We start from the raw sequence: 24,682 nt of genomic DNA on the forward strand, positions 1-24,682 counted from the left end.
AAATTTGCGACACATTCCTCTGTTTCAGTTCAGTAGAGGTGTGACACCAGCAGAAGCAGCCTGAAATATTTGCACCATATGTGGGGATAATATCATTGGACAGAGCAAGGCAATAAAATGATTTTCTCGTTTTAAGGAGGATCCTTTTAACATTACTGACAGCACGATCGGTTTGATGGAGATCGTTTAAACGCATTAATGCACAATGATCCACGTCAGTATAATCGAGAAAACTGGAAAATGGGATTAACTGTTGTCATTTTACCATGCATTGAGCAAGGTTCAGACGTAATGTGTATGGACACCGCACGCTCTAAGCAAAAATCACAAAAATCAGTGGGTTTCAATATGTGTATCTCTGCTTGCTCCTCATCCGTTGACTCGTGAACAACACCGACCATTCCTCTCGTGTGTTGTTATTGGTGACGAGAAATGGTGTCTTTAACCTAACATAAAAAAGAAAGGAATGACTGATCCCAAACAAAGCAGCAACTCCCTCTACAAAGACCTGCGCTCATCCACAAAAGATAATGTTACGTATCTGGTGGAACAGCAACGATGTGGTGTGCTACGAGTTGCTTCCCCCAGGTGTAATCACCACTGCAAACATTTATTGTCAATAACTGAGACGTGCTTCAGCTGCAGTGCAAGGACAACGACCAGGAAGCCTGCGTAAAGTGATGCTACTCTGCTACAGCGTCCGCTCACATTCTCCTAGACTGACAAGAAACGCTATACAGGAGTCATTCCGCACCCAACTTACTCACAATCTCGCGCCCTTAGATTTACTCTGTCGAACTACCTTGCAGGAGTTTCCTTTCCGGATGACAATGCGCTCCGATCATCACTCTACTTCTTCGCCTTAAAACCACGTGGTTTCTACATTCGCGGGATCTAAAAGTTACCCCAGCGTTCGCAAACTGTTGTAAAAAGTGAAGGACAAAATATTATTGATGAATAAAGTCTCTGTTATGCTTCACCGAGGCGTTTGTTGCACTACTGGCCATTAAAATTTCTACACCACGAAGATGACGTGGTACAGACGCGAAATTAAACCGACAGGAAGAAGATGCTGTGATATGCAAATGATTAGCTTTTCAGAGCAATCACACAAGGTTGGCGCCGGTGGCGACACCTACAACGTGCTGATATGAGGAAAGTTTCTAACCGATTTCTCATACACAAACAGTTGTTAACTGGCGTTGCCTGGTGAAACGTTGTTGTGATGCCTCGTGTAAGGAGGAGAAATGCGTGCCGTCACGTTTCCTACTTTGATAAAGGGCGGATTGTAGCCTATCGCGATTGCGGTTTATCGTATCGCGACACTGCTCCTCGCGTTGGTCGAGATCCAATGACTGTTAGCAGAATATGGAATCGGTGGGTTCAGGAGGGCAATACGGAAGGCCGTGCTGGATCCCAACGGCCTCGTATCACTAGCAGTCGAGATGACAGGCATCTTATCCGCATGGCTGTAACGGATCGTGCAGCCACGTCTCGATCCCTGAGTCAACAGATGGGGACGTTTGCAAGACAACAACCATCTGCACGAACAGTTCGACGACGTTTGCAGCAGCATGGACTATCAGCTCGGAGACCATGGCTGCGCTTACCCTTGACGCTGCATCACAGACAGGAGCGCCTGCGATGGTGTACTCAACGACGAACCTGGGTGCACGGATGAAAAACGTCATTTTTTCTGATGAATCCAGGTTCTGTTTACGGCATCATGATGCTCGCATCCGTGTTTAGGGACATCGCGGTGAACGCACATTGGAAGCGCGTATTCGTCATCGCCATACTGGCGTATCATCCGGCGTGATGGTATGGGGTACAATTGGTTACACGTCTCGGTTACCTCTTGTTCGCATCGACTGCTCTTTGAACAGTGGGCGTTACATTTCAGATGTGTTACGACCCGTGGCTCTACCCTTCATTCGATCCCTGCGAAACCCTACATTTCAGCAGGATAATGCACGACCGCATGTTGTAGGTCCTGTACGGGCCTTTCTGGATACAGAAAATGTCCGACTGCTGCCCTGGCCAGCACATTCTCCAGATCTCTCACCAATTGAAAACGTCTGATCAATGGTGGCCGAGCAACTGGCTCGTCACAATACCCCAGTCACTACTCTCGATGAACTGTGGTATCGTGTTGAAGCTGCATGGGCAGCTGTACCTGTACACGTCACCCAAGCCCTGTTTGACTCAATGCCCAGGCGTATCAAGGCCGTTATTAGTGCCAGAGGTGGTTGTTCTGGGTACTGATTTCTCAGGATCTATGCACCCAAATTGCGTGAAAATGTAATCACATGTCAGTTCTAGTATAATATATTTGTCCAATGAATACCCGTTTATCATCTGCATTTCTTCTTGGTGTATCAATTTTAATGGCCAGTAGTGTAAAATTATGTAAAAACGCTACGAACTTTTGCACGAATCCAGTATATGCGTCCGTAGCACTCAGACACCTAGAAGGTGGAGCGAGTATACGTGTCCACAGCGCTGTGAGCAAGGTTGGCTCCACGTATAAAGACATCCACAACACCTGGGTAAAGATACAGAGTTCCATCTTAAGATGCCACGGAAATCAAATGGTAAATTACTTAGATAGGAAGTATTTGCTTGAAGTCATGCTGAATATGCTTGACAGGTGCTGCTGGATGCTAACATTGTGTGGTTTTCACGCAGCCGATCTTCAGCCAGCTGGACGAGTCGACGCAGAACCTGGTGCAGGGCCTGCAGCCGCTATGCATGGCGCTGATGATGCTGCTGACGTCACGCTTTGTGCTGCTGTGGCTCGTGGACGCCGTACTGGTGGTCATGGTCGTGATGGGCGCGCGCCGGCTGCGTGACAGTTTCGAAGACGACAAGGTAGGCATTCTGTGAGGCTGGCGATGCATCGACCTAAATAGTGTGCTTGACAGATTCGCTTTTGTTACAGCTGCAAGGTCATGTTGACAGTAATGACGATTTTGAGGAGCCAGAGGTAAATAAATTCTTCCATAGCCATCTGTTTTGAGACGTTCGGCCTCAAGCCTAATATTACGTGGAACAATATGTTTGATGGCCCATACTTAGATAATGCATGAAATGTAGCTGAAGGTGCTCTTTTATTGGTTCCATCGAGTAGAGGATAGGGGTTCACATCAGTAGACCACCGAGGCGATTAGTCTGTAAGTCTATCAGAATATCCTATCTCTGGGAGCCAAATCATACGCAACAGTGATCATGCGTAACAAATGGTTGCTTAAATTATTATATTTCAGTGAGTGACATACAGTTCTATACGACAGCGATCATGCACTGAACAGATTTGTTTGACCAATTTCCCATTTGCTGTCCATTGTAGAATTTTTTTTTTTTTTTTTTGGGGGGGGGGGGGGGCCTACGCCCTCAGCTATGTGCTGGATGTATTCCAATCTTTGTCTTCCTTTACAGTTATTGCCCTCTACAGTTCCCTCTAGTACCATGGAAGTCATTCCCTCATGTCTTAAAAGATGTCCTATCATCCTGTCCCTTCTCCTTATCAGTGTTTTCCACATATTCCTTTCCTCTCCGATTCTGCACAGAACCTCCTCATTCGTTACCTTAGCAGTCCACCTAATTTTCAATATTCATCTGAGCACCAGAACTCGAATGGTTCAATTCTCTTCTGTTCCGGTTTTCCCACAGTCCATGTTTCACTACCATACAATGCTGTTCTCCAGACGTACGTTCTCAGAAATTTCTCCCTCAAATTAAGGCCGATGTTTGATACTGGTAGACTTCTCTTGGCCGGGAAAGCCCTATTTGCTAGTCTGCTTTTGATGTCCTCCTTGCTACGTCCGTCATTGGTTATTTTACTGAATTCCTTAACTTCGTCTACTTCGTGACCATCAATCCTGATGTTAGGTTTCTCGCTGTTCTCATTTATACTACTTCTCATTACTTTCCTCTTTCTTCGATTTACTCGCAAGCAACACTCTGTACTCATTAGATTGTTCATTCCGTTCAGTAGATCACGTAATTCTTTTTCACTTTCACTCAGGATAGCAATGTCATCAACGAATCGTATCATTGATATCCTTTCACCTTGAATTTTAAGTCAACTTCTGAACCTTCCTTTTATTCCCATCATTGCTTCTTCGATGTACAGATTGAGCAGTAGGAGGGAAACACTACATCCCTGTCTTACACCCTTTTTAATGCGAGCACTTCGTTCTTGATCATCAACTCTTATTAGTCACTCTTGGCTCTTTATACATATTGCATGTTACCCGTCTCTCCCTATAGCTTCCCCTATTTTTCTCAGAATTTCGAACATCTTGCACCATTTTACGTTGTCTAAGGCTAGTTTCCAGGTCGACAGATCCTTTGAACATATCTTCATTTTTCTTTAGCCTTGCTTCCATTATTAGCCGTAACGTCAGAATTACCTCTCTCTCGTGCCTTTACCTTTCGTAAGGCCAAACTGATCGTCATCTAGCACATCCTCAGTTTTCTTTTCCTTTCTTCTGTATATTATTCTTGTCAGCAACTTTGATGCATGAGCTGTTAAGCTGATTGTGCGATAATTCTCACACTTGTCAAGCTCTTACAATTTACCAATTGGAATTTGTGTTTCTTCCTGCTATCGCGTTTTCCATGTTACATCGTCCATTAATTCACGTGCCCTGCTTTCGGTGACGAGCACTATATCACTTTCTTGATCATCCGTCACGTCTGTTCATGTAAGCTCACCAGACAAAATATAGACACCCCAGTGAGCACGCAGAAATGAATCGCTAAGCCTCAACAGATGGCACAGCGATTGAGTCACATGCTCTGCCGCACTGTCTCTGCTTAACCATAGGGAAGTAGCGATCACTGAGACATTTATGTTTCAAGGGGACATTGTACGAAACATGGGGAAATGTAAGGATGTGAGACAGCGACAAAAATGGGCAACCATATTAGGCCGTGCCCATGGCCATATGGCAGTGGTTCCCAACTTTTCTGAGACTATTACCCCTGAGTGCAATCAGGTATTGGCTAGTACCCACCCCTCTCCAACCATCATCAACTACATTAGCACCTAACTAAACTTTAGAATGAAAATAATTTTCTTTGGACATTTTTTTGGTAGAAGAGAAATGATATTTAGTTTTCGTAGGTGTCTCACTAAACCCCGAAATAATGAGTCAATGAGACAACAACATTTTTTAAAAAAATTGTAGAAAGATGAGGTAATTCTCAGTGCATCGTGAGTGTTACCTACAACTCCTCCACAGAAAAGGGAGCTAATTATCCGCATTGATGATGGATACTTATTACAAAACGAGCTTCCTCTGCACCACCCTTCCCCCTGGTGACACTTGTTTCACTCACAGCACTGCAACCCCATTTTGAAATCAACCAAGTGTATACTACAACTGCTTATGTACCATTAGACTCCTGGACTCCTCACCCCTGAAATCATAGAAACTGAAAGACTTCAGGCTGCCTATTGTTTGCGTCTGACCACTGCCGCACAACAATATAGTAGCCATTACATAATTACTGCTGTGTTGTCATCTCAGATCGCATATTGTATCGAAGTGAATAATGAAGCAATTTTTGGCCCGTTGTAGGAAATACACACAACTCGGAGAAGGCATATTTAAGTATACTGTCACAGATGGATGATACGAAGTACATGTGCAGTAGGTGGAATATTTGAGTAACTAGGAAGATATGTTCATACATTCCTATGACAAGCTGTAACCTCCACCACATTGCCTCCCGCATTAATGCTAGTATTTAAAAATAAAAAATACGATTATTGGTAACTTATGTAATCAGTATTACAGTTTTTCGAAATAGTAATGATAATAATAATGATCTTTTGAACGTAGTTCAGTTATGAGACACAAACACTACTGAACCTGTTTTTTACCTCCTACAAAATTTCATTTTACACCTCAGGAGGTGAATATTCCCACGTTGGGAGCCACTGCCATACGATGTGTGATGTTGCTGGATTTCGTGGTGTACCGCGGTGGACTGTTCTGTGTCTACAATCGGTGGAGTAACACACGCGGCCATGAAACACGTCAAAACTGTGGTCGGAAAAGATCTTGGTAGAGGGACCGATGACGCTCCTCACCACGTACGAATCAGAATCGCTAAACCTTACAGAAACTGCTGCAGGCAGTGAATGGAAGGGCAGTGAATGATAAGTCCACACCCACCTGTCTGAGAGAAAACATTGCGACTGGAACTGCATGCAATGGACATTTGGAGGCCGTCGATCACACAGACACGTAAGGCTGCCCGTCTTGAGTGGGCTAGAAAACATCCAACGTAGACACTACTCGACTTACCGAACGTAATGTGCTCTGACGAATCACGGTGTAAGAGTGCACCGAAGGCGTAATGAAGCAGTTCATCCTGAATGTGTGCAAGGTCAGGTGCAAGACAAATGTTGGTCTGTGGTTTTTTGGGGGTATTTTTCTTATGATCTGAGCCCACTCATTGAGATGACCACTAACATATGAATCAGCATGTTTGTCTAAACGTTCTGAATGATCGGGTGTTATCTTTCAGTCAACATCTGCATGATGAATAAGCTAATAAGACCCCTATTTTTCAAGACGGTAACAACGAAGTTCATCAGGCTGGAAGAATATGTGACCGGTTTTCTGAACACTCCCCCCCTATTACATTTCGATTGGTCTGCAAAATCGTCTTAGTTGAACCCTGTATAAAATTTATGGTACATTTTGGAAACGCGGGTAAAATCCCGACATCGGCATCCACGCAATTTTGAGGAATTTCGCGATCAAATCCTCAGCGACTGGTTTAAGGTGGATGCGACTTACGTGCATAACGTAGTGGACCCACTTCCTAGCCGAATGCAGTAGGTTATCAAGTTTAGAGCGGAATTATAGCGTATTACATGATGCTCACAATGTTTTACCTAGGGGTGACTAATTTTTTGTACATTCAGTTTAACATTTCGTAGTGGTGATAAAATGCAAATTTTCTCGGCAGGTATTTGTTTCTTTGGGCATTTTTGTTTTACAGGCGTTAGGCTGCGGTCCAAAGCATGTTTCTGAACCTGATGTTGCGTATTTTAATACCTTTGACGTTATTTCAGCGTTAAGATACGAAAGGTTAAACTCAGAAACATGCGATGGACCACGGTCTAATGTCCAAAAAACAAAAATGGCCAAGGATTTCATAGTGAGACAGGATATGTCGAAACTGGTCATGTGTGTAAGTAGAAAAGCCCTGAAACTAACTGTGAGCCTGTTGGCTTCAAACAGTTGATACCTTGAAAGCTAGATCGTAGCGCGAAACGACATGGGATTTCCATACCCGTGGGACACACGTCCCACTGGTCACGGTAGGGTTAATCTACCAGCAAGCTACATACTTTATCTTAAGAGATAGGTTGAAGAAAAGCAAGCATAAATTTTTAGCGGTTTTATTTATTTATTTTATTTATTTATTTATTGTTCCGTGGGACCACATTTAGGAGAAGTCTCCATGGTCATGGAACGAGTCAATACATGAAATTATAACACGATTGTAGAAACAGATAAAATGAAACAAGTCGTTAGTTTAAATAAAGAAAATCAAGAATGTAACACTGGAATTTGCTTAATTTTTTATCTCTTCCAGGAGCTCCTCGACAGAATAGAAGGAGTGAGCCATGAGGAAACTCTTCAGTTTAGACTTAAAAGTGTTTGGGCTACTGCTAAGATTTTTGAGTTCTTGTGGTAGCTTATTGAAAATGGATGCAGCAGTATACTGCACTCCTTTCTGCACAAGAGTCAAGGAAGTGCATTCCACATGCAGATTTGATTTCTGCCTAGTATTAACTGAGTGAAAGCTGCTAACTCTTGGGTATAAGCTAATATTGCTAACAACAAACGACATTAAAGAAAATACATACTGTGAGGGCAATGTCAAAATTCCCAGACTATTGAATAGGGGTCGACAAGAGGTTTTCGAACTTACACCATACATAGCTCGAACAGCCCGTTTTTGAGCCAAAAATACCCTTTTTGAATCAGAAGAATTACCCCAAAAAATAATACCATATGACATAAGCGTATGAAAATATGCGAAGTATACTACTTTTCGTGTTGAAATGTCACTTATTTCAGATACTGTTCTAATGGTAAATAAAGCGGCATTTAGTTTCTGAACAAGATCCTGAACATGGGCTTTCCACAACAGCTTACTATCTATCCGTACGCCTAGGAACTTGAACTGTTCCGTCTCGCTTATAACATGCCCATTCTGTCTGATTAAAATGTCAGTTCTTGTTGAATTGTGGGTTAGAAACTGTAAAAACTGAGTCTTACTGTGATTTAGCATCAAATTATTTTCCAAAAGCCACGAACTTACTTCATGAACTACATTATTTGATAATGTTTCAATATTACACACAAGATCCTTCACTACCAAGGTGGTGTCATCAGCAAACAGAAATATTTTTGAATCACCTGTAATACTAGAAGGCATATCATTTACATAAATGAGGAACAGCAGTGGCCCCAGCACCGACCCTTGGGGAACGCCCCATTTAACAGTGCCCCATTGGGACTGAACATCATTACCACTCTCAATATTGCGGAGGATTACCTTCTGCTTTCTGTTCTTAAAGTAGGAGGCGAACCAATTGTAAGCTACTCCCCTTACTCCATAATGTTCCAACTTCTGCAGTAATATTTTGTGGTCAACACAGTCAAAAGCCTTCGTTAAATCAAAGAAAACACCTAACGTTCTCAACCTTTTATTTAATCCGTCCAAAACCTCACAGAGAAAAGAGAATATAGCATTTTCAGTTGTTAAGCCATTTCTAAAACCAAACTGTACATTTGACAGCAAATTATGTGAATTTAAATGCTGCAGTAACCTTGTATATACAAGCCTCTCGATAACTTTAGCAAACACCGATGGCATAGAAATAGGTCTATAATTGTCAACATTGTCCCTGTCTCCCTTTTTATAAAGTGGCTTCACTACCGAGTACTTTAATCGGTCAGGAAACCGACCACTGCTAAAGGAAAAGTTACAGATATGGCTAAGTACTGAGCTAATATACGTGGAACAATACTTCAGTATTCTGCTAGATACCCCGTCATATCCATGAGAGTTCTTGGTCTTTAGTGATTTAATTATTAACTCAATCTCCCTCTTGTCAGTATCATGGAGGAGCATTTCAGGTAACAGTCTCGGAACACTTTTTTCTAAGAGCGCTGTATGATTCCCTGTTGGGACTAGGTTTCTATTTAGTTCACCTGCTATATTCAGAAAGTGATTATTAAGTACTGTACATATATGCGACTTATCAGCAACACGGACATCCCCACTACGCACTGATTCTATATCCTCGACCTGTCTCTGCAGACCAGCCACTTCCTTTACGACTGACCATATGGTTTTAATTTTATCCTGAGACTTAGCTATTCTATCTGCATACCACATACTTTTTGCCTTCCTAATAACTTTTTTAAGCACCTTACAATACTGTTTGTAATGGGCTGCTGCATTTAGATTTTGACTGTTTCTAACGTTTTGATATAATTGCCACTTTGTTCTACAAGATATTCTTATCCCTTTAGTCAGCCACCCAGGCTGCCTGTTTGTGCTAGTACCCTGTTTTAAACGTTCTAACGGAAAGCAACTTTCAAAGAGCACGAGAAAAGTCTTGAGGAAAGCATTATATTTATCGTCTACTGTATCAGCACTATAAACATCTTGCCAATCTTGTTCCTTGATAAGGTTTACAAAAGTCTGTACAGCAACTGGATCAGCTTTCCTAAAAAGTTGGTAACTATATTTAACATGTGTTGAAGCACAAAAATCTTTTAGACTTAAAATTTGTGCATCATGATCTGAAAGGCCATTCACTTTTTTGCTAACAGAATGCCCTTCTAATAATGACGAATGAACAAAAATATTGTCTATGGTTGTTCTACTGTTCCCTTGCACTCTCGTTGGAAAGAATACGGTTTGCATAAGATTATATGAATTAAGGAGGTCTACCAGCATCCTTTTCCTTGCACAATCACTTATACAATTAATATTGAAGTCACCACATATAACTAACTTTTTGTATTTCCTATAAAGTGAACCAAGAACCTCCTCTAGCTTTAGCAAAAATGTTGTGAAATCGGAGTCTGGGGATCTATAAATAACAACAGTAAGAAGTTTAGCTCCACTAAATTTAACCACACCTGCACAACATTCAAACACCTTTTCAGTGCAGTACTTTGAAACATCAATTGACTCAAATGGGATACCGTTTTTCACATACAAGGCTACTCCCCCACACCGCAAAGAGCTCCTAGAAAAGCTGCCAGCCAACCTGTATCCTGGTAAAGGAAGCCTCTGAATTATCTCCTTATTTAAGAAGTGTTCAGATATACCAATAATTTCAGAGTCAACATCTATAAGCAGTTCACTAACTTTATCTCGAATACCTTGTATATTTTGATGAAATATACTAATTCCCTCATTAATCGGATACCCAAGCTTTGTAGAAAGTGGTTTCTTTGTTAGAGAGACTTCCCTTAAGCAGGAATACCTATCAGCTGACTTCAATCTAAAAAAGGTACAGCTCTAACACCCACAACTACCGGAATTTTCCCATGAGTGATCCCACCACCCCCACCTATGCTGTCACCTATAAGTTTTGCCAACCTCCCCTTCCCATACCTGTTGAGGTGCAGGCCATGTCTAGTGAAACCCGTCCTACTGATAGACTCCACCGACACCACTGAAATGTGACTCATGCCTTCTGTCATCAGCGCACCCCCAAGTCTCATGTTATTACGCCTGACGGCTATATTAAGATGAGGCCGATCGTGACGCTGAAACAGTTCCACGAAATGCACATTCGTGTTGCCAGTCTGAGTGGCTATCTTTTCCAGGTCACCATCTATGTCATACTTCCCATCCCTATCAATACTATTACCAGCCCCACCCACAATCACTACCTGATCCTCTTTAGTAAAATCCCTACATAACCCCCCTATGTTAAAAGTCACCTGAGCCAATCCTGCATTAGGCTTCACAATGCTGGTGACCTGGTACTCACTCCCCAAAACTTCCTGCAACTGCTGGCCTACACCTCTACCATGAGAACTACCTAACAGCAGAACCTTCTTCTTTCTCTTAGACTTTGGAACTGTCCTAGCCACCGTAACTGCTGAGGTCTGCTGCGTACTTCCTACATCTACAGCTACTAGAGATTCCTCTCCACTAGACTCTGACAGTTGGTCATATCTATTACAAACACCAATAGTAAAACTATCTGAAAATCTCCTTCTCCTAGCAGATCTCTTGCCAACAGCCAGCTCCCATTCCCCAACCCCCTTCTCCCTCCTCATCCTATCTAGCTCCTCCTGTGCGTTTTTCAACTGCACCTGAAGGGCACAGATCTTACGCTCCTGCTCCTCTATCAACTTACTCTTGCTACATAACCTGCAGTTCCAGGAGAGGATCTCACCAGAATGCCCACTGGCTTCCCCACTGCATTCCCCCCAGTGAAAATACTTCGAACAAGTCTCACACCGCAATCCACTACTCACGAACCTACGGCAAAGCCCACACTTCTCACTCATGGTAAAATTTTACAATTATTGAAACAAGAAAACAACTTTATCTAAGTTCCGCTACTACAATAAGAAGATGTTAAAAACTGACTACAATTATCACAAACTTGCTCTACAAGGGAAGTAACTACTATTATTGACAGTATTAATCAACAACAAATGAGAATATAACAAAATACTAACACAGAAAGAAAATCAAACGTCTAATGACAGTAACGAAACTGAAAGCAGTTCGCAAAAATTTCTTCTGAAGTTATTTCACCGGAAAACACCAAGAACACCGGTTGAAGACTACTAAAGTTCCTAAATTAACTACTATACACAAACAATTAATTAGTACTTAGCTTTCGATGCGCCGCTACAGCTGCAACTGGTCAGCGCGGAATGTAAACACGGGTAAGAGGTTAAGTTGCTCGATACGAAACACTCACAAATATCAGGCCACAACACACGAAATGCAGAGGTGAATGAAGAAACCACTAATAAGTCACTTATATAGTAAATATTATCACAAAAACAGTTAAAATATATATCTGAAAACTAAAAATAGATGAAAACTTAGAGAGCGATCTCACACGCAGTCACGCGCTTATGACGTCACACCAAAGAAAAAGCTTATGACTGTGCTGGATGGGATACATTCTCTGAAATTTGGAACTTTTCAACAATGTACCGAAATGAGGCTGTAATATTGGAGTTGAAGGATATCAAACTGAATTAACAGTCGATCAGGAATGAAACTGGGTTTTAGCCTACCCACGATGTTGTTCAATACGTGCACTGAGCCAGCTGTGAAGAAAACCCAAAAAAAATTTGGAAAGGGATTTTGATTCAGGGACAAGATTGAAACTTCTTAGTTTAATTCTGAAACTGCTGAATTCAACTGGTCTTCAGCTGCTGAAACTTCTTAGTCTTTACCACGAGATGAAGTTGCCGAGTGCAACTGAACCTACTGTCTCTATGCTTTTTTGTATCATTTCACTGACCTACAGAATTTTCCCTGACAAATACAGCTCAAACTTATTGATTTATTACCCACAATATTGCTTCAAATGGCTCTGAGCACTATGGGACTTAACTTCTGAGCTCATCAGTCCCCTAGAACTTAGAACTACTTAAACCTAACTAACCTAAGGACATTACATACATCCATGCCCGAGGCAGGATTCGAACCTGCGACCGTAGCGGTCGCCCGGTACTAGACTGTAGCGCCTACAACCGCTCGGCCATCCGGCCGGCTCCACAATATTCAAGCGCAATGCAATCTGACTGGAAATAATTAACACAAAAGAATGGCCCTGAATTAAAAGCAATCCTAACAATAACCCAAACATTTCAAAAGTCACTTACCTCACAGAAAATCTTCATGACACGTACTACCGCAAATACAGCAAGCAGCAACTACAGCCAGCTAAATAAAAAGATTCAAACTATTGTAGGCTCTAACTACTAATGGGCATGTGGTCAGCAAAGGAAAGATTTTGTTGTGGAGCAGACAATCTATTTAGCAGATTTTACCTTAACCATGTGACATCCAGTTCCAAAAATTATATAATCGTCAATAACTCCATTATCCAAGCATTAGCAGATACATCAATCACAATTTTACAATCAATTTTCAACCAACAATAAATCTCCATGAAGGACACACGGCCAAACCGTCCGCTAGCGAACTTCTAACCTCCAACACTGCTAACTCTTAACAGCCTACTACCAGTCCGTCCAACCACAGAGTCTCTTAGTGAGGACGCAGAAAGCTGTCAGTGATATTAATGCTGCCAACATAGAAATATATAAACAGACTACTTACAAGATATAAAAACTAGAACTTTTGCCGATGACGTAAATGTATCAGATATACCGGGTGATCAAAAAGTCAGTATAAATTTGAAAACTTAATAAACCACGGAATAATGTAGATATAGAGGTAAAAATTGACACATATGCTTGGAATGACATGGGGTTTTGTTAGAACAAAAAAAAAACAAAGTTCACAAAATGTCCGACAGATAGCGCTTGACAACGAAACGTCAGTGACTGCGCATGACAATCGTGTATAAAAGGAGCTGTAATGAGAGAGAGAATCACATGCGCCAGCAGTCGCAGCATGTTGACGTTACCTGAAAAGGCGCTTTTAGTGAAGCTATATTATCAGAATGGGGGATGTGCTAGTTCAGCGTTACGATCCTATCGCCATAGGAAGGGGATTCGAACGGGTAAAGGTCCGTTGACAAATGATTTCGAAGTTAGGAGCCACGGGTTGTTTAGACGTTAGAGCCCGTAGTGGCCGACCGAGCACAAGGCGTAATGCTGTTGAGACAGTTCAGGAAGAAATGGAGACTGTAGCGGGTTCGTCTATGCACGGGGAAGTCAGCGGTCGTGCAGTCGCACGTCGCACCGGCATTCCATACACTACTGTTTGGTTGGCACTTGGGAATTTGCGGTGTGGGCGTTTCAAAAGATGGCGGAAGAGGAACTCACGGTATGGGTTGGATTTACCACATCTACCGTTATCGGACCTTTTTTTTTTCGAGGAAATACGTGATTCTGGTTTTGTAACTGCTACCGTGACGGGTGAGAGGTACGCCGATATGTTACAGAATCGTATCATCCCCAGCCTGGCTGATAAACATCTGCTGGAACGTACTATGTTTATGCAGGATGGCGCTCCACCCCATATTGCTAGACGCGTGAAAGATCTCTTGCGCGCGTCGTTTGGTGGTGATCGTGTGCGCAGCCGCCACTTTCGTCATGCTTGGCCTCCCAGGTCCATAGTCCTCAGTCCGTGCGATTATTGGCTTTTGGGTTATTTGAAGTCGCAAGTGTATCGTGACCGACCGACATCTCTAGGGATGCTGAAAGACAACATCCGACGCCAATGCCTCACCATAACTCCGTGCATGCTTTACAGAGCTGTTCACAACATTATTCCTCGACGACAGCTATTGTTGAGGAATGATGGTGGACATATTGAGCATTTCCTGTAAAGAACATCATCTTTGCTTTGTCTTACTTTGTTATGCTAATTATTGCTATTCTGATCAGATGAAGCGCCATCTGTCGGGTATTTTTTGAACTTTTGTATTTTTTTGGTTCTAATAAAACCCCATGTCATTCCAAGCATGTGTGTCAATTTGTACCCCTCTATCTACATTATTCGGTGATTTATTCAGTTTTCAAATTTATACTGACTATTTGATCACCTGGCACAAAGAAAAAAAACAGAACTCCTTGAAAGACTAGAGGTTGGACGTTCATATCAACAGGACATGTACATTAGTACGTTCTGCAGAAATGATTAGCACTTGAACCAGATCGGCCCTCGGGTTCAAGGTGAACATCGATATCGCGGAGCAACACCACCCATCGTTAAAATGTGCCTGCGGCTATCGTTGTCGCTATAATCCGAAGGTAATGCATCAGTTTGACTTCAGGCTGCCTGGCAGACATTTGCGCGAACCGTACCATTAAATCAGCGACTTTGAAAGAGGGTGCATTATTGGAAATAGAAAATTCGATGCATCCATCCGGGAAACTGCTGACCCTGTAGGACCAAGTGTTTCGACAGTGCAACGGGTGTGTGTAGAATGATTCACGGAAGGCCGTAGAACACAACGAGATGGGTCACGTGGCACCACCCAGGCGACCCCTCTAGAAGGTCAACACCTCATCCCAATGACATTGCACTGCAGATATACGTCCTCAACGGCTCTGGCGCAACAGTAGAACAGTGTGACACATGGTACACTATCAGGGTTGACAGTCCGTCGTTGTGTGTTACGGTGTGGGTTACGTGCGCGTCGTCCACTTCTCTGCCTACCTTTGACAAATGTGCAGAAACATGCTAGGCAGCAATGGTGTGTGGAACGGTTTACGACGAGCAGGACGAAGTACCGGTCGCGTCGCCGAGCAACCCGCGCGCGGTCACGGCATAGCCCGTCCGCCGACATATCAGACAATATCTCGAGAACGGTGATAGCTATCGATCTGCTCTCAGCTTTAAAAACAATTTCGATATGTTGACTAAATTTCATACGCAATAATGTATTACCTAAAATGGACTGTACGCAAAGTCCACGCAATGTGTTTTTACCTCTGCACACTCATTAAAATTTCGTGTAAAGGTTTACGTAAATGCGATACAGCAAGTAACCACGACGAATAACGAAAAGAAATTCGGTCCTTTATCGAGAGAAGATATCAGGCTGTAACATGCCCAAGAATCAAATTTTTCTACCGAATAGTTTCCTTGGAATCGGATGATAAGTATTTCATAGCTGCCGCCGCGTCCGCGCCAGCGGTTCGGCGAAAGTTCGTGTGGCCCGGGAGTCCGTACCTGACGTCACGCTCAGCGCGTTCTGTGATTGGCGGCGCGCACCTGGAGCGTGGCACGCGGCAGCGGAAGCGGTTCGACATGGTCAAACCGCGAGGCAGAGCCCGCCGCGCCTTGCCGCTGACGCCATTTCCATGGCAACCACGCCGCTGACGCGCCGTTTTGACGCGCGGCAGCCCTAGTGGGAACCGGCCTTAAGGCGTACAGCGCCAACTCAAGGCCTTAATGGTGTGGAGTGCTGCTGGTACGTGTCCGGGTCACTGTGATCAGTGTGACACACATGAATGACGTCCTGCGAGCCATAGCCAAACCTTTTCTGCACACACCCCCAGATGCCAGACGACATTGCAGCGGGGGTACAGAAGCGTCTCTGGAGCTGCTTCGAGGATTCATTCGCTCATTCGTCTGTCAAACAGTCTGTGTCGCCATCAGTCAGCAAGTCGGTGCCGAGCTTCGCAAAGAACTGCGTTGTGCTGTTAGCAGCGACCACGAACAGGAGCCTTGCACGGCTGCTTACAAACATCTTCTGATGGTTGCTAGAAGATTGGATTTTATTAGAATCATCAGAAATTGAACTTCCGCTGAACAGCAATTTAGTGTGTCAATTGCTAATCTAATTCCCTCAGCATCTTCTGATTTAATTCGACTGCACTTGTGTACTATTCTTTTACCTTTCTTCCACGCTTCAAGAAACGTTCACGTTCAGAAAAAAAAAGAAAAAAAAAAAAACATAATACCTGAACGACTACAGATAGGACATTCATATTTGCAGCACATGACATTAGTATGTTCCGCAGAAAGGATTCGCATTTCAGTCGCCTCGGTTCAGCATTTGTCTTGTAGGCTACTAGGCACACAGTCTGCCATGGGGCCTAATAACTTGTTCCATGCGTGATGGGATCGACGCGTATAAGGCACGAATGGCGCCCTGTGGTATAGATGTATTCACCTGGTTCCAAACTTCATCTGTTGTCGTTGACATTGGGTCACAGTGCTGCAACCGTAATTTCACCATATTCCAGGCATTTTCGATTGGCGACACGTCTGGTGATATGAGGGACCAGGGAAAAAGGCTGACAACCTGTGACACCAAGACGGCACGTGTTCATACAGCAATAATTATGTACTACTGACTTCCCAACTGGGATTGCAATGGAACTGATTTTTCCTACTATAGACCCACTTTAAAGGAACATTTCATTTTTATATCTTAATAAATACAGTTGGGACGTTTTCTTCACTCTCTGAACTGTCAATTGCCTTTTCAAATAACATCAATCTTTTTGGAACTTTATGCATCGGAAACATTCTCTAGATAGAGGATGGTACTGTACCCTCTATATTCTAGTTGATACTTATACTGTCGGCCGGAGTGGCCGTGCGGTTCTAGGCGCTACAGTCTGGAACCGCGTGACCGCTACGGTCGCAGGTTCGAATCCTGCCTCGGGCATGGATGTGTGTGATGTCCTTAGGTTAGTTAGGTTTAAGTAGTTCTAAGTTCTAGGGGACTGATGACCACAGCAGTTAAGTCCCATAGTGCTCAGAGCCATTTGAACCATTCTGATACTTATACTGTGGATAATCTACTGTGTTTTTCTGACTTCTAGGTCAAAATTAGATTTTTTTAAAAGCTCGAAAATGATTGAAGGTTACTTGACAGAGCATTTCTACATCATATTATTACATTAAATCACATGTAGGCCTACCACTAAAATTTAAACTCTGTGTGTTAAACCCTACCGCATGTAACATTTCGTAAAATATCGATTTTCGTGAAACCTTGACGGATATCACACATAACTACTTCCTAGTCGGATGCTGACTGATAACATCATACACGAACCTATCCATACACCAAAGTGGTAGCCGTTCTGTAACTTACCGAAATCTACATTCTGATTTCATGAGTAGTCCATGAGTTACTAGGGCAGCCTATGTTACATGTAACAATGTTTGGTACCATAGTTACCGCGACTCTGAATGTATGAAGACGCAACAACAAACTCCTATGTAACCAAACGGGGTTTAATTTCCCCACAAACGCTTCCGACGTTAAAACTAAGATATTTCCGCGGCAGTTCGAGTTGTTCTCGCCCGTCTTCTGTTTTCTCCCACTCATACATCGCAGAGGGCGCCAGGAAGGAAGGTAGCGATTTTGAGTGCCGGCAATAGACATATCATCTGAGGCAAAACACAATCTCGAGCTACAATAAATTGTAGAGGGATATTATCATCTACAAGGATGATCTATTCCGCCTCATAATTGTACACACGACCTCTCTAAAGGATGACCAATAACTCGTTTTCCTCTAGAATCAACCTGCAACGTAATTTTTGTCATTCTGTTGGTCTTCCATACGTTGAAAGTCATCTTTCTAAACTATTCTGTATTTTTTTATATCATCTGTAACTGCCTCCACATTTAATTCCTGTCTGATTTCAATAATTTGCTTATAACCTAGGAGGGGAGAAACCTCATTTCAGACGATTCGATATGTCCAGTGTACATGCATGCATGCAAGCAAGCAAGCAAGCACACACACACACACACACACACACACACACACACACACACACACACACACACACACACACACACACACAAACCAATATGACATTCTATCTAATGATACGTAAATTATTGTTTATATATAAATTGTACCACCACTAGCAAAATAATTCTTACACTTATCGTTTCTGACGTGATGACTTAAACGTATACAAAATATTAAGATGCTTAGGCTAAACTTGACAGAATGAAAGACTGACTGGTAACAGTAAAGTTGTTTCGTTTGTATCAAATAACAGTTACGGAAATGCTGACCAAATATGTTCACATTTAAAGATTCAGTTTGTCTTATTTAATATACAACAGTGGAAGATCTATAACGTTCTACAGTTCGAGTGGGATATCCTTTTGAACGTTACGCATTATTGTTACACGAATTGTGAAAAAGATGTTCCCAAATCTTTGAAGTTTCTTTTCAAACATTGTCTGATTGCTTATAGGCGCGGATTAAAGGTAGTGGTTGTGGTGGTGGTGGTGGTGGTGGTGGTGGTGGTGGTGGTGGGGGCAGGGAGGGGGGGGGGATGGAGGCAAGTGATTGATGAGGGTCACGACCTGTCTCTCGCCGAACAAAGGTGTAAAAGTGTTACATATATCAATTTTCAAATTTATCAGCTAAATTTAGGAGAATAAACTAACACGAAAAAACTAATGTTTTGAAAATGACGAGAAACTCTAGAAGATTACAATTTATGGTTAACACACGATGCTTTTTGTTTCTTGTCTACGTGGATGGACTTGTGCCCTGACTACCTGCGCAGAACCTCCCAACCAGGTAAAGGCGCCCATTCACTGGATGACCGAACCTCCTGCAGACAACAAATACAAGGTTCGAGAGTCCACTGGTTGGACCTACGTACCACGGGAAGTTGAGTAAGAGAAGATGGGAAGGGAGAGTCTCTCCACTTAGAAAAAAATAAGTAAAATATTACACAAACACTGAATTCCCGAAAGTGGGCGCAAATGACTAAAGAAGTTTCCCCCCGTACAGACGCTTGCATAGCCATACTTTGAGCACCACTGCTCACAACCGTAGAGCGAAGTGGTGAATGCACAGTTCGATTCTGTAAAGCTGGTATTTTGAAGTTCAACTAATCGAGGTAGCGCAGTGGTTAGCACACTGGACTTCCACTCGAGAGGACAACGGTTCAAACTCGCGTCCGGTCACCCAGATTTAGGTTTTCCGTGATTTCCATAAATCGCTCCAGGCAAATGCCAAGATGGTTCCCTTGAAATGGCACGGCCGGTTTCCTTCCCTATTCTTGAAACAATCAGAGCTTGTGATCCGTCTCGAATGACTCGATGTCGACGAGACGCTAAATCCAATTTTCCTTCCTTTATGGTGTAAAAATTGTAAGACTTTTACTATTATAATGCTTAACTGACTTGCATGGCATGCGTACTTCTCAAATTTTTGGAAGAAATCTTTCCAAGGGCTATTTTTCTCTAAACTGCAATATCTATTCTATAATGAAACGATGTAATGAGCACTGATGTAAAAAGAATTACTATCATCATTATATTAAAACATTTTATATATTTTACTGTTACTATTTACAGTTGTAGGCATCGGTAGCACATTAAACTAGGTGGCAAGTTAGAATTAATGGGAAGGCGAGACAGTTCATAAACTGGGAACTCCCCCGCCCAGAAAAATCCTATGTCCCGATTATGTTCACTTTAAGTGATATCCAAGGTATTTAAATTCCTGTTTCGGTTATTACTTCATTTTTGTAACTCTTGTCCTTATTGGTTTTAATTCCTGAAATGCCATTACGTTAGTTTTACTTGCGAGAGTTGCCGTGCCATATGTAGCAGCAACTTAGTTCAATCTCTGTACTGCTGCCTGTCCTTCATTTTCAGTATCGTATATTACGATCCAGTCGTCACAAAACAGTCTAATTGTAAAACCTATTTTGTTAATAAAATTGTATACTTTGTAACGTTTATGAAAATTGGCTTAAAAAGGGTAGGTAGAAGTGAACACCCTTGTCTGACTATTTTCTTCTGTTTGTAGAGGCTGATTCACGTTTCAGAGGATAAACATTTAACCTATTGTTCACATATGAGGATTGAACAGCTGAGATTAAATTCTGTGAGATTAATATTTTTTAAGGCTTCGTGTATTACATTTCGTTTCACCCTGAAGAATGCCTTTTAATCTTAGAACCGTTTTGCTGGTGGGCTTAATTTTGGACGCCATAAAACGAGGTCATCAGCTCACTGACCCTATTATGAATGGGTAAATTAGTTTACAGGGAGATAATGATAGCGATATTGCTGTGAATGAGTCATAAGGAGCTTCCCTTTGAAGTCTGAAACTAACTCTTTAATTTTTTTTTTTTTTTTTTGTTAAACACTGACCAATAGAATTTTCCCCGACAATGACAACTCAAACTTAACCTATTCATTTATTACCCACAATGTACAAGCCCAACGCAATCTCACTACTATACATTGACAACATGACTTCCAATAATTAACACAATTGAATAGCCCTGAATTACAAGAAATCGTAACAATAATACAAATCCAAAAAATATGAAATTAAATAAATATGAAAACCTCTAACTCTGTTAATTGCCTAAACTCCTTTCAATCATGAATCCCGATAGTGGAAACCCCATTTCTTTTATAAGTCACTTACCTACAACAATTACAGCAAGTAGCAACAACAGCCAACTAAATAAAAGGATTCTAACTACTATAGAGTAACTACTAGCAGCCATATGGTCAGCAAAAGAAAGATTTTATTGTAGAGCAAACAATGTATTTAGAAAATTTTACCTTATTCATGTGACATCCAGTCCCAAAAATTATTTGGTTGTGAATAATTTCACTAGCCAAACATTATCATACCTTTCCTTGCGTATATTTTTGTAAGAATTTTCATCTCACTTTGCATTGCGTCTCCTACCAACACAGAGTCTCCACTAAGAAAATCGTGTCCATACACTTCCCTGTCCACTCGCTAACTGCTAGTCCGTCCTACCACAGAGTCCCTTACAGAGGTCGCAGAGCGCTGTCAGCGATTTTAAGACAGTCTATAGCTACCAACATACAAACAGGCTACTTACAAGTTACACGGCAAAAATATTTTAAGTTAAAAACTTCCTCTGACTAGTATGGAATGTACAAACAAATCTCACTGATAATTTGTCATTTATGTGCCTCAAAATACAGGTAACCAGGGGCGGTGGCCAGGGGGGGAGGCCTATGGGGCTATAGCACCCCCCCCCCCCCTCCCCCCATGTAGTATCATATTACACTGGATAAAATGACTTCATAAATCAGCGAATATATTACTCCAACAGATTCTATCATTTTTTTTATAATTATATAGCAATATAGGTTGCAATGTATTCCAAACACATTTTAACAAAAGAATAAGAGTGGCAAATAGCTTATTACCTAAACCAGTAAATATCATTTAACTTAAAATGGGCGTCTTATTATTTATTAATACACAATTTTTACCCTGAACTACGAAATAGCTACCAAAAACTACTTTAAGCGACACCAAATTTTACCAATTTGTCGGTAGAGGACCCCAACTCTCCTTTTGTTAAGCCATATTTCATTGCCCTAACCCCTCCCCGCCCCCCCCTCCATTAGCCCCCCCCCCCCTTGGCCGACTTCTAGAATCGCTCGTGAATGTAACAGACTCATTATTTAAATGCAACGGGGAACAATTTTATCCACCAAAAGGTCAATCAGTGAGGCCAACTAAAAGCGCACAGAAGGCAAAATTATGACTTGCTACGGAATAAATTTACTATTCTTTAACCAAAAGCGCATAGCACTGCACAAAGACAGCCTTCGCTATTTATCCCACTATTCCGTGCCTAGCCACAAATGAAACCTCTCGGAAGCGCTGTGGATGCAGAGGACAACTTGTCACCTGCGTTCTTGTTCGTAAGCTGCTTCACACCAGAGCAAAAACCTGTGCTATGTGTTGTAACAAGTGGTCGTGCAATGGACAAGCTTGGTCATGACCAAGTCGTTTGTCATAATTTGAATATTCTTTTCCCGTTTCCCCTGCCAAAATAATATTTTAATTTTAAGGCGCAATGTCCGTTTTAACAAAAACGGACGAAGCTGCAGGAATAGCATGCGACGAACCAGTGTAAGGTATATCTATTTCGATACATATTAATAAGATCAAAGATGCGAAAAATAAGAACGCGTTACTCCAGATTTATATGCGAATTACGTTTGGTTAAATGCACACAGGTTCACTCGTATATAGTGCGTGTCAGGATACAAGAATGCGGGAACCAGAAAAAATCTCATGCTCGAAATTAACTCCTGAAACGTACTTTCATTCTTAGATTGAGAAATAGGATGAGTAACACAAGAAATTGCATAGAAATATACAGGTAATTCCACAAAACAAACCTCCAAACGCTCCGTCGTATTCTACGCACATGTGTAACAGACAGTTAATCATAAAAACATATTGAGATTGATTAAAGGAACTAAAACTTCTTGCACAGTATGAGAGATGTTCCCTCTTCCATATAGACCACATAGAGACAGCCCTCATTAAAAGCAACCTGATAAAACAACTTAGTGGCCATTGGACATCACATGGTATTTGAAATCTCAAATTAGAAAAAAATATCCTCTCCAGAATGTTAAAAGCATAACACATGCTACAAAGTAATAAATTCCTCATTTTTTGCAAAATATACGGCCGAGAAGCGGTCACTGTAATAGCATTTGAGTTCACTCCCGGAGATCATGGCAAGAAGCCCCAACCAGCATCTCGGCGGGCTGGTTTACGAAGCATTACACAATACAGAAACAATCTACAATAAATATCAGAAGGCAAAGCATTTATATGAGTAAGCAAAGAAACGTGTTAACTAACTGGCTGACTGACAGTCATGTGGGCTTAGGAGAGGAACAACTCAAGAAAAGATTCTATTAACAAAATATGACTAGAGCATTTAATCTGATGGGAGATCTGTAACGAGAAAAGTAATGAAACCCCAGACTTAAATGCAAAGAAAATGAAGGCATATATATATATATATATATATATATATATATATATATATATATACAGGGTGAGTCACCTAACATTACCGCTGGATATATTTCGTAAACCACATCAAATACTGACGAATCGATTCCACAGACCGAACGTGAGGAGGGGGGCTGTGTAATTGGTTAATACAAACCATAAAAAAATGCACGGAAGTATGTTCTTTAACACAAACCTACGTTTTTTAAAATGGAACCCCGTTAGTTTTGTTAGCACATCTGAACATATAAACAAATACGTAATCAGTGCCGTTTGTTGCATTGTAAAATGTTAATTACATCCGGAGATATTGTAACCTAAAGTTGACGCTTGAGTACCACTCCTCCGCTGTTCGATCGTGTGTATCGGAGAGCACCGAATTACGTAGGGATCCAAAGGGAACGATGATGGAACTTAGGTACAGAAGAGACTGGAACAGCATATTACGTCCACATGCTAACACCTTTTTATTGGTCTTTTTCACTGACGCACATGTACATTACCATGAGGGGTGAGGTACCCGTACACACGTGGTTTCCGTTTTCAATTACGGAGTGGAAGAGAGTGTGTCCCGACATGTCAGGCCAATAGATATTCAATGTGGTGGCCATCATTTGCTGCACACAATTGCAATCTCTGGCGTAAGAATGTCGTACACGCCGCAGTACATCTGGTGTAACGTCGCCGCAGGCTGCCACAATACGTTGTTTCATATCCTCTGGGGTTGTAGGCACATCACGGTACACATTCTCCTTTAACGTACCCCACAGAAAGAAGTCCAGAGGTGTAAGATCAGGAGAACGGGCTGGCCAATTTATGCGTCCTCCACGTCCTATGAAACGCCCGTCGAACATCCTGTCAAGGGTCAGCCTAGTGTTAATTGCGGAATGTGCAGGTGCACCATCATGCTGATACCACATACGTCGACGCGTTCCCAGTGGGACATTTTCGAGCAACGTTGGCAGATCATTCTGTAGAAACGCGATGTATGTTGCAGCTGTTTGGGCCGCTGCAATGACGTGAGGACCAATGAGGTGGTCGACAATGATTCCGCACCATACACGGTCGCTGTCGCTCTACCTGTCTGAGCCAGCGAGGATTGTCCACGGACCAGTAATGCATGTTCCGTAGATTCACTGCCCCGTGGTTTGTGAAACCCGCTTCATCGGTAAACAGGTAGAACT

At 42.1% G+C, this 24,682-nt stretch overlaps 1 protein-coding gene across 1 annotated transcript in view; it reads left to right on the forward strand.

Moving 5' to 3' along the window:
• Positions 1–24,682, forward strand: part of LOC126481458 (uncharacterized) — a 331,508-nt gene that overhangs the window by 142,233 nt on the left and 164,593 nt on the right. Inside the window, exon 5 of the mRNA XM_050105231.1 lies at positions 2,689–2,871. Within this exon, the coding sequence (XP_049961188.1) occupies positions 2,689–2,871 (183 nt within the window). The remainder of the gene's footprint in view (positions 1–2,688; positions 2,872–24,682) is intronic.

Source organism: Schistocerca serialis, chromosome 5, assembly GCF_023864345.2.
Source record: "Schistocerca serialis cubense isolate TAMUIC-IGC-003099 chromosome 5, iqSchSeri2.2, whole genome shotgun sequence".
NCBI classification, from domain to species: Eukaryota; Metazoa; Arthropoda; class Insecta; order Orthoptera; family Acrididae; genus Schistocerca; species Schistocerca serialis.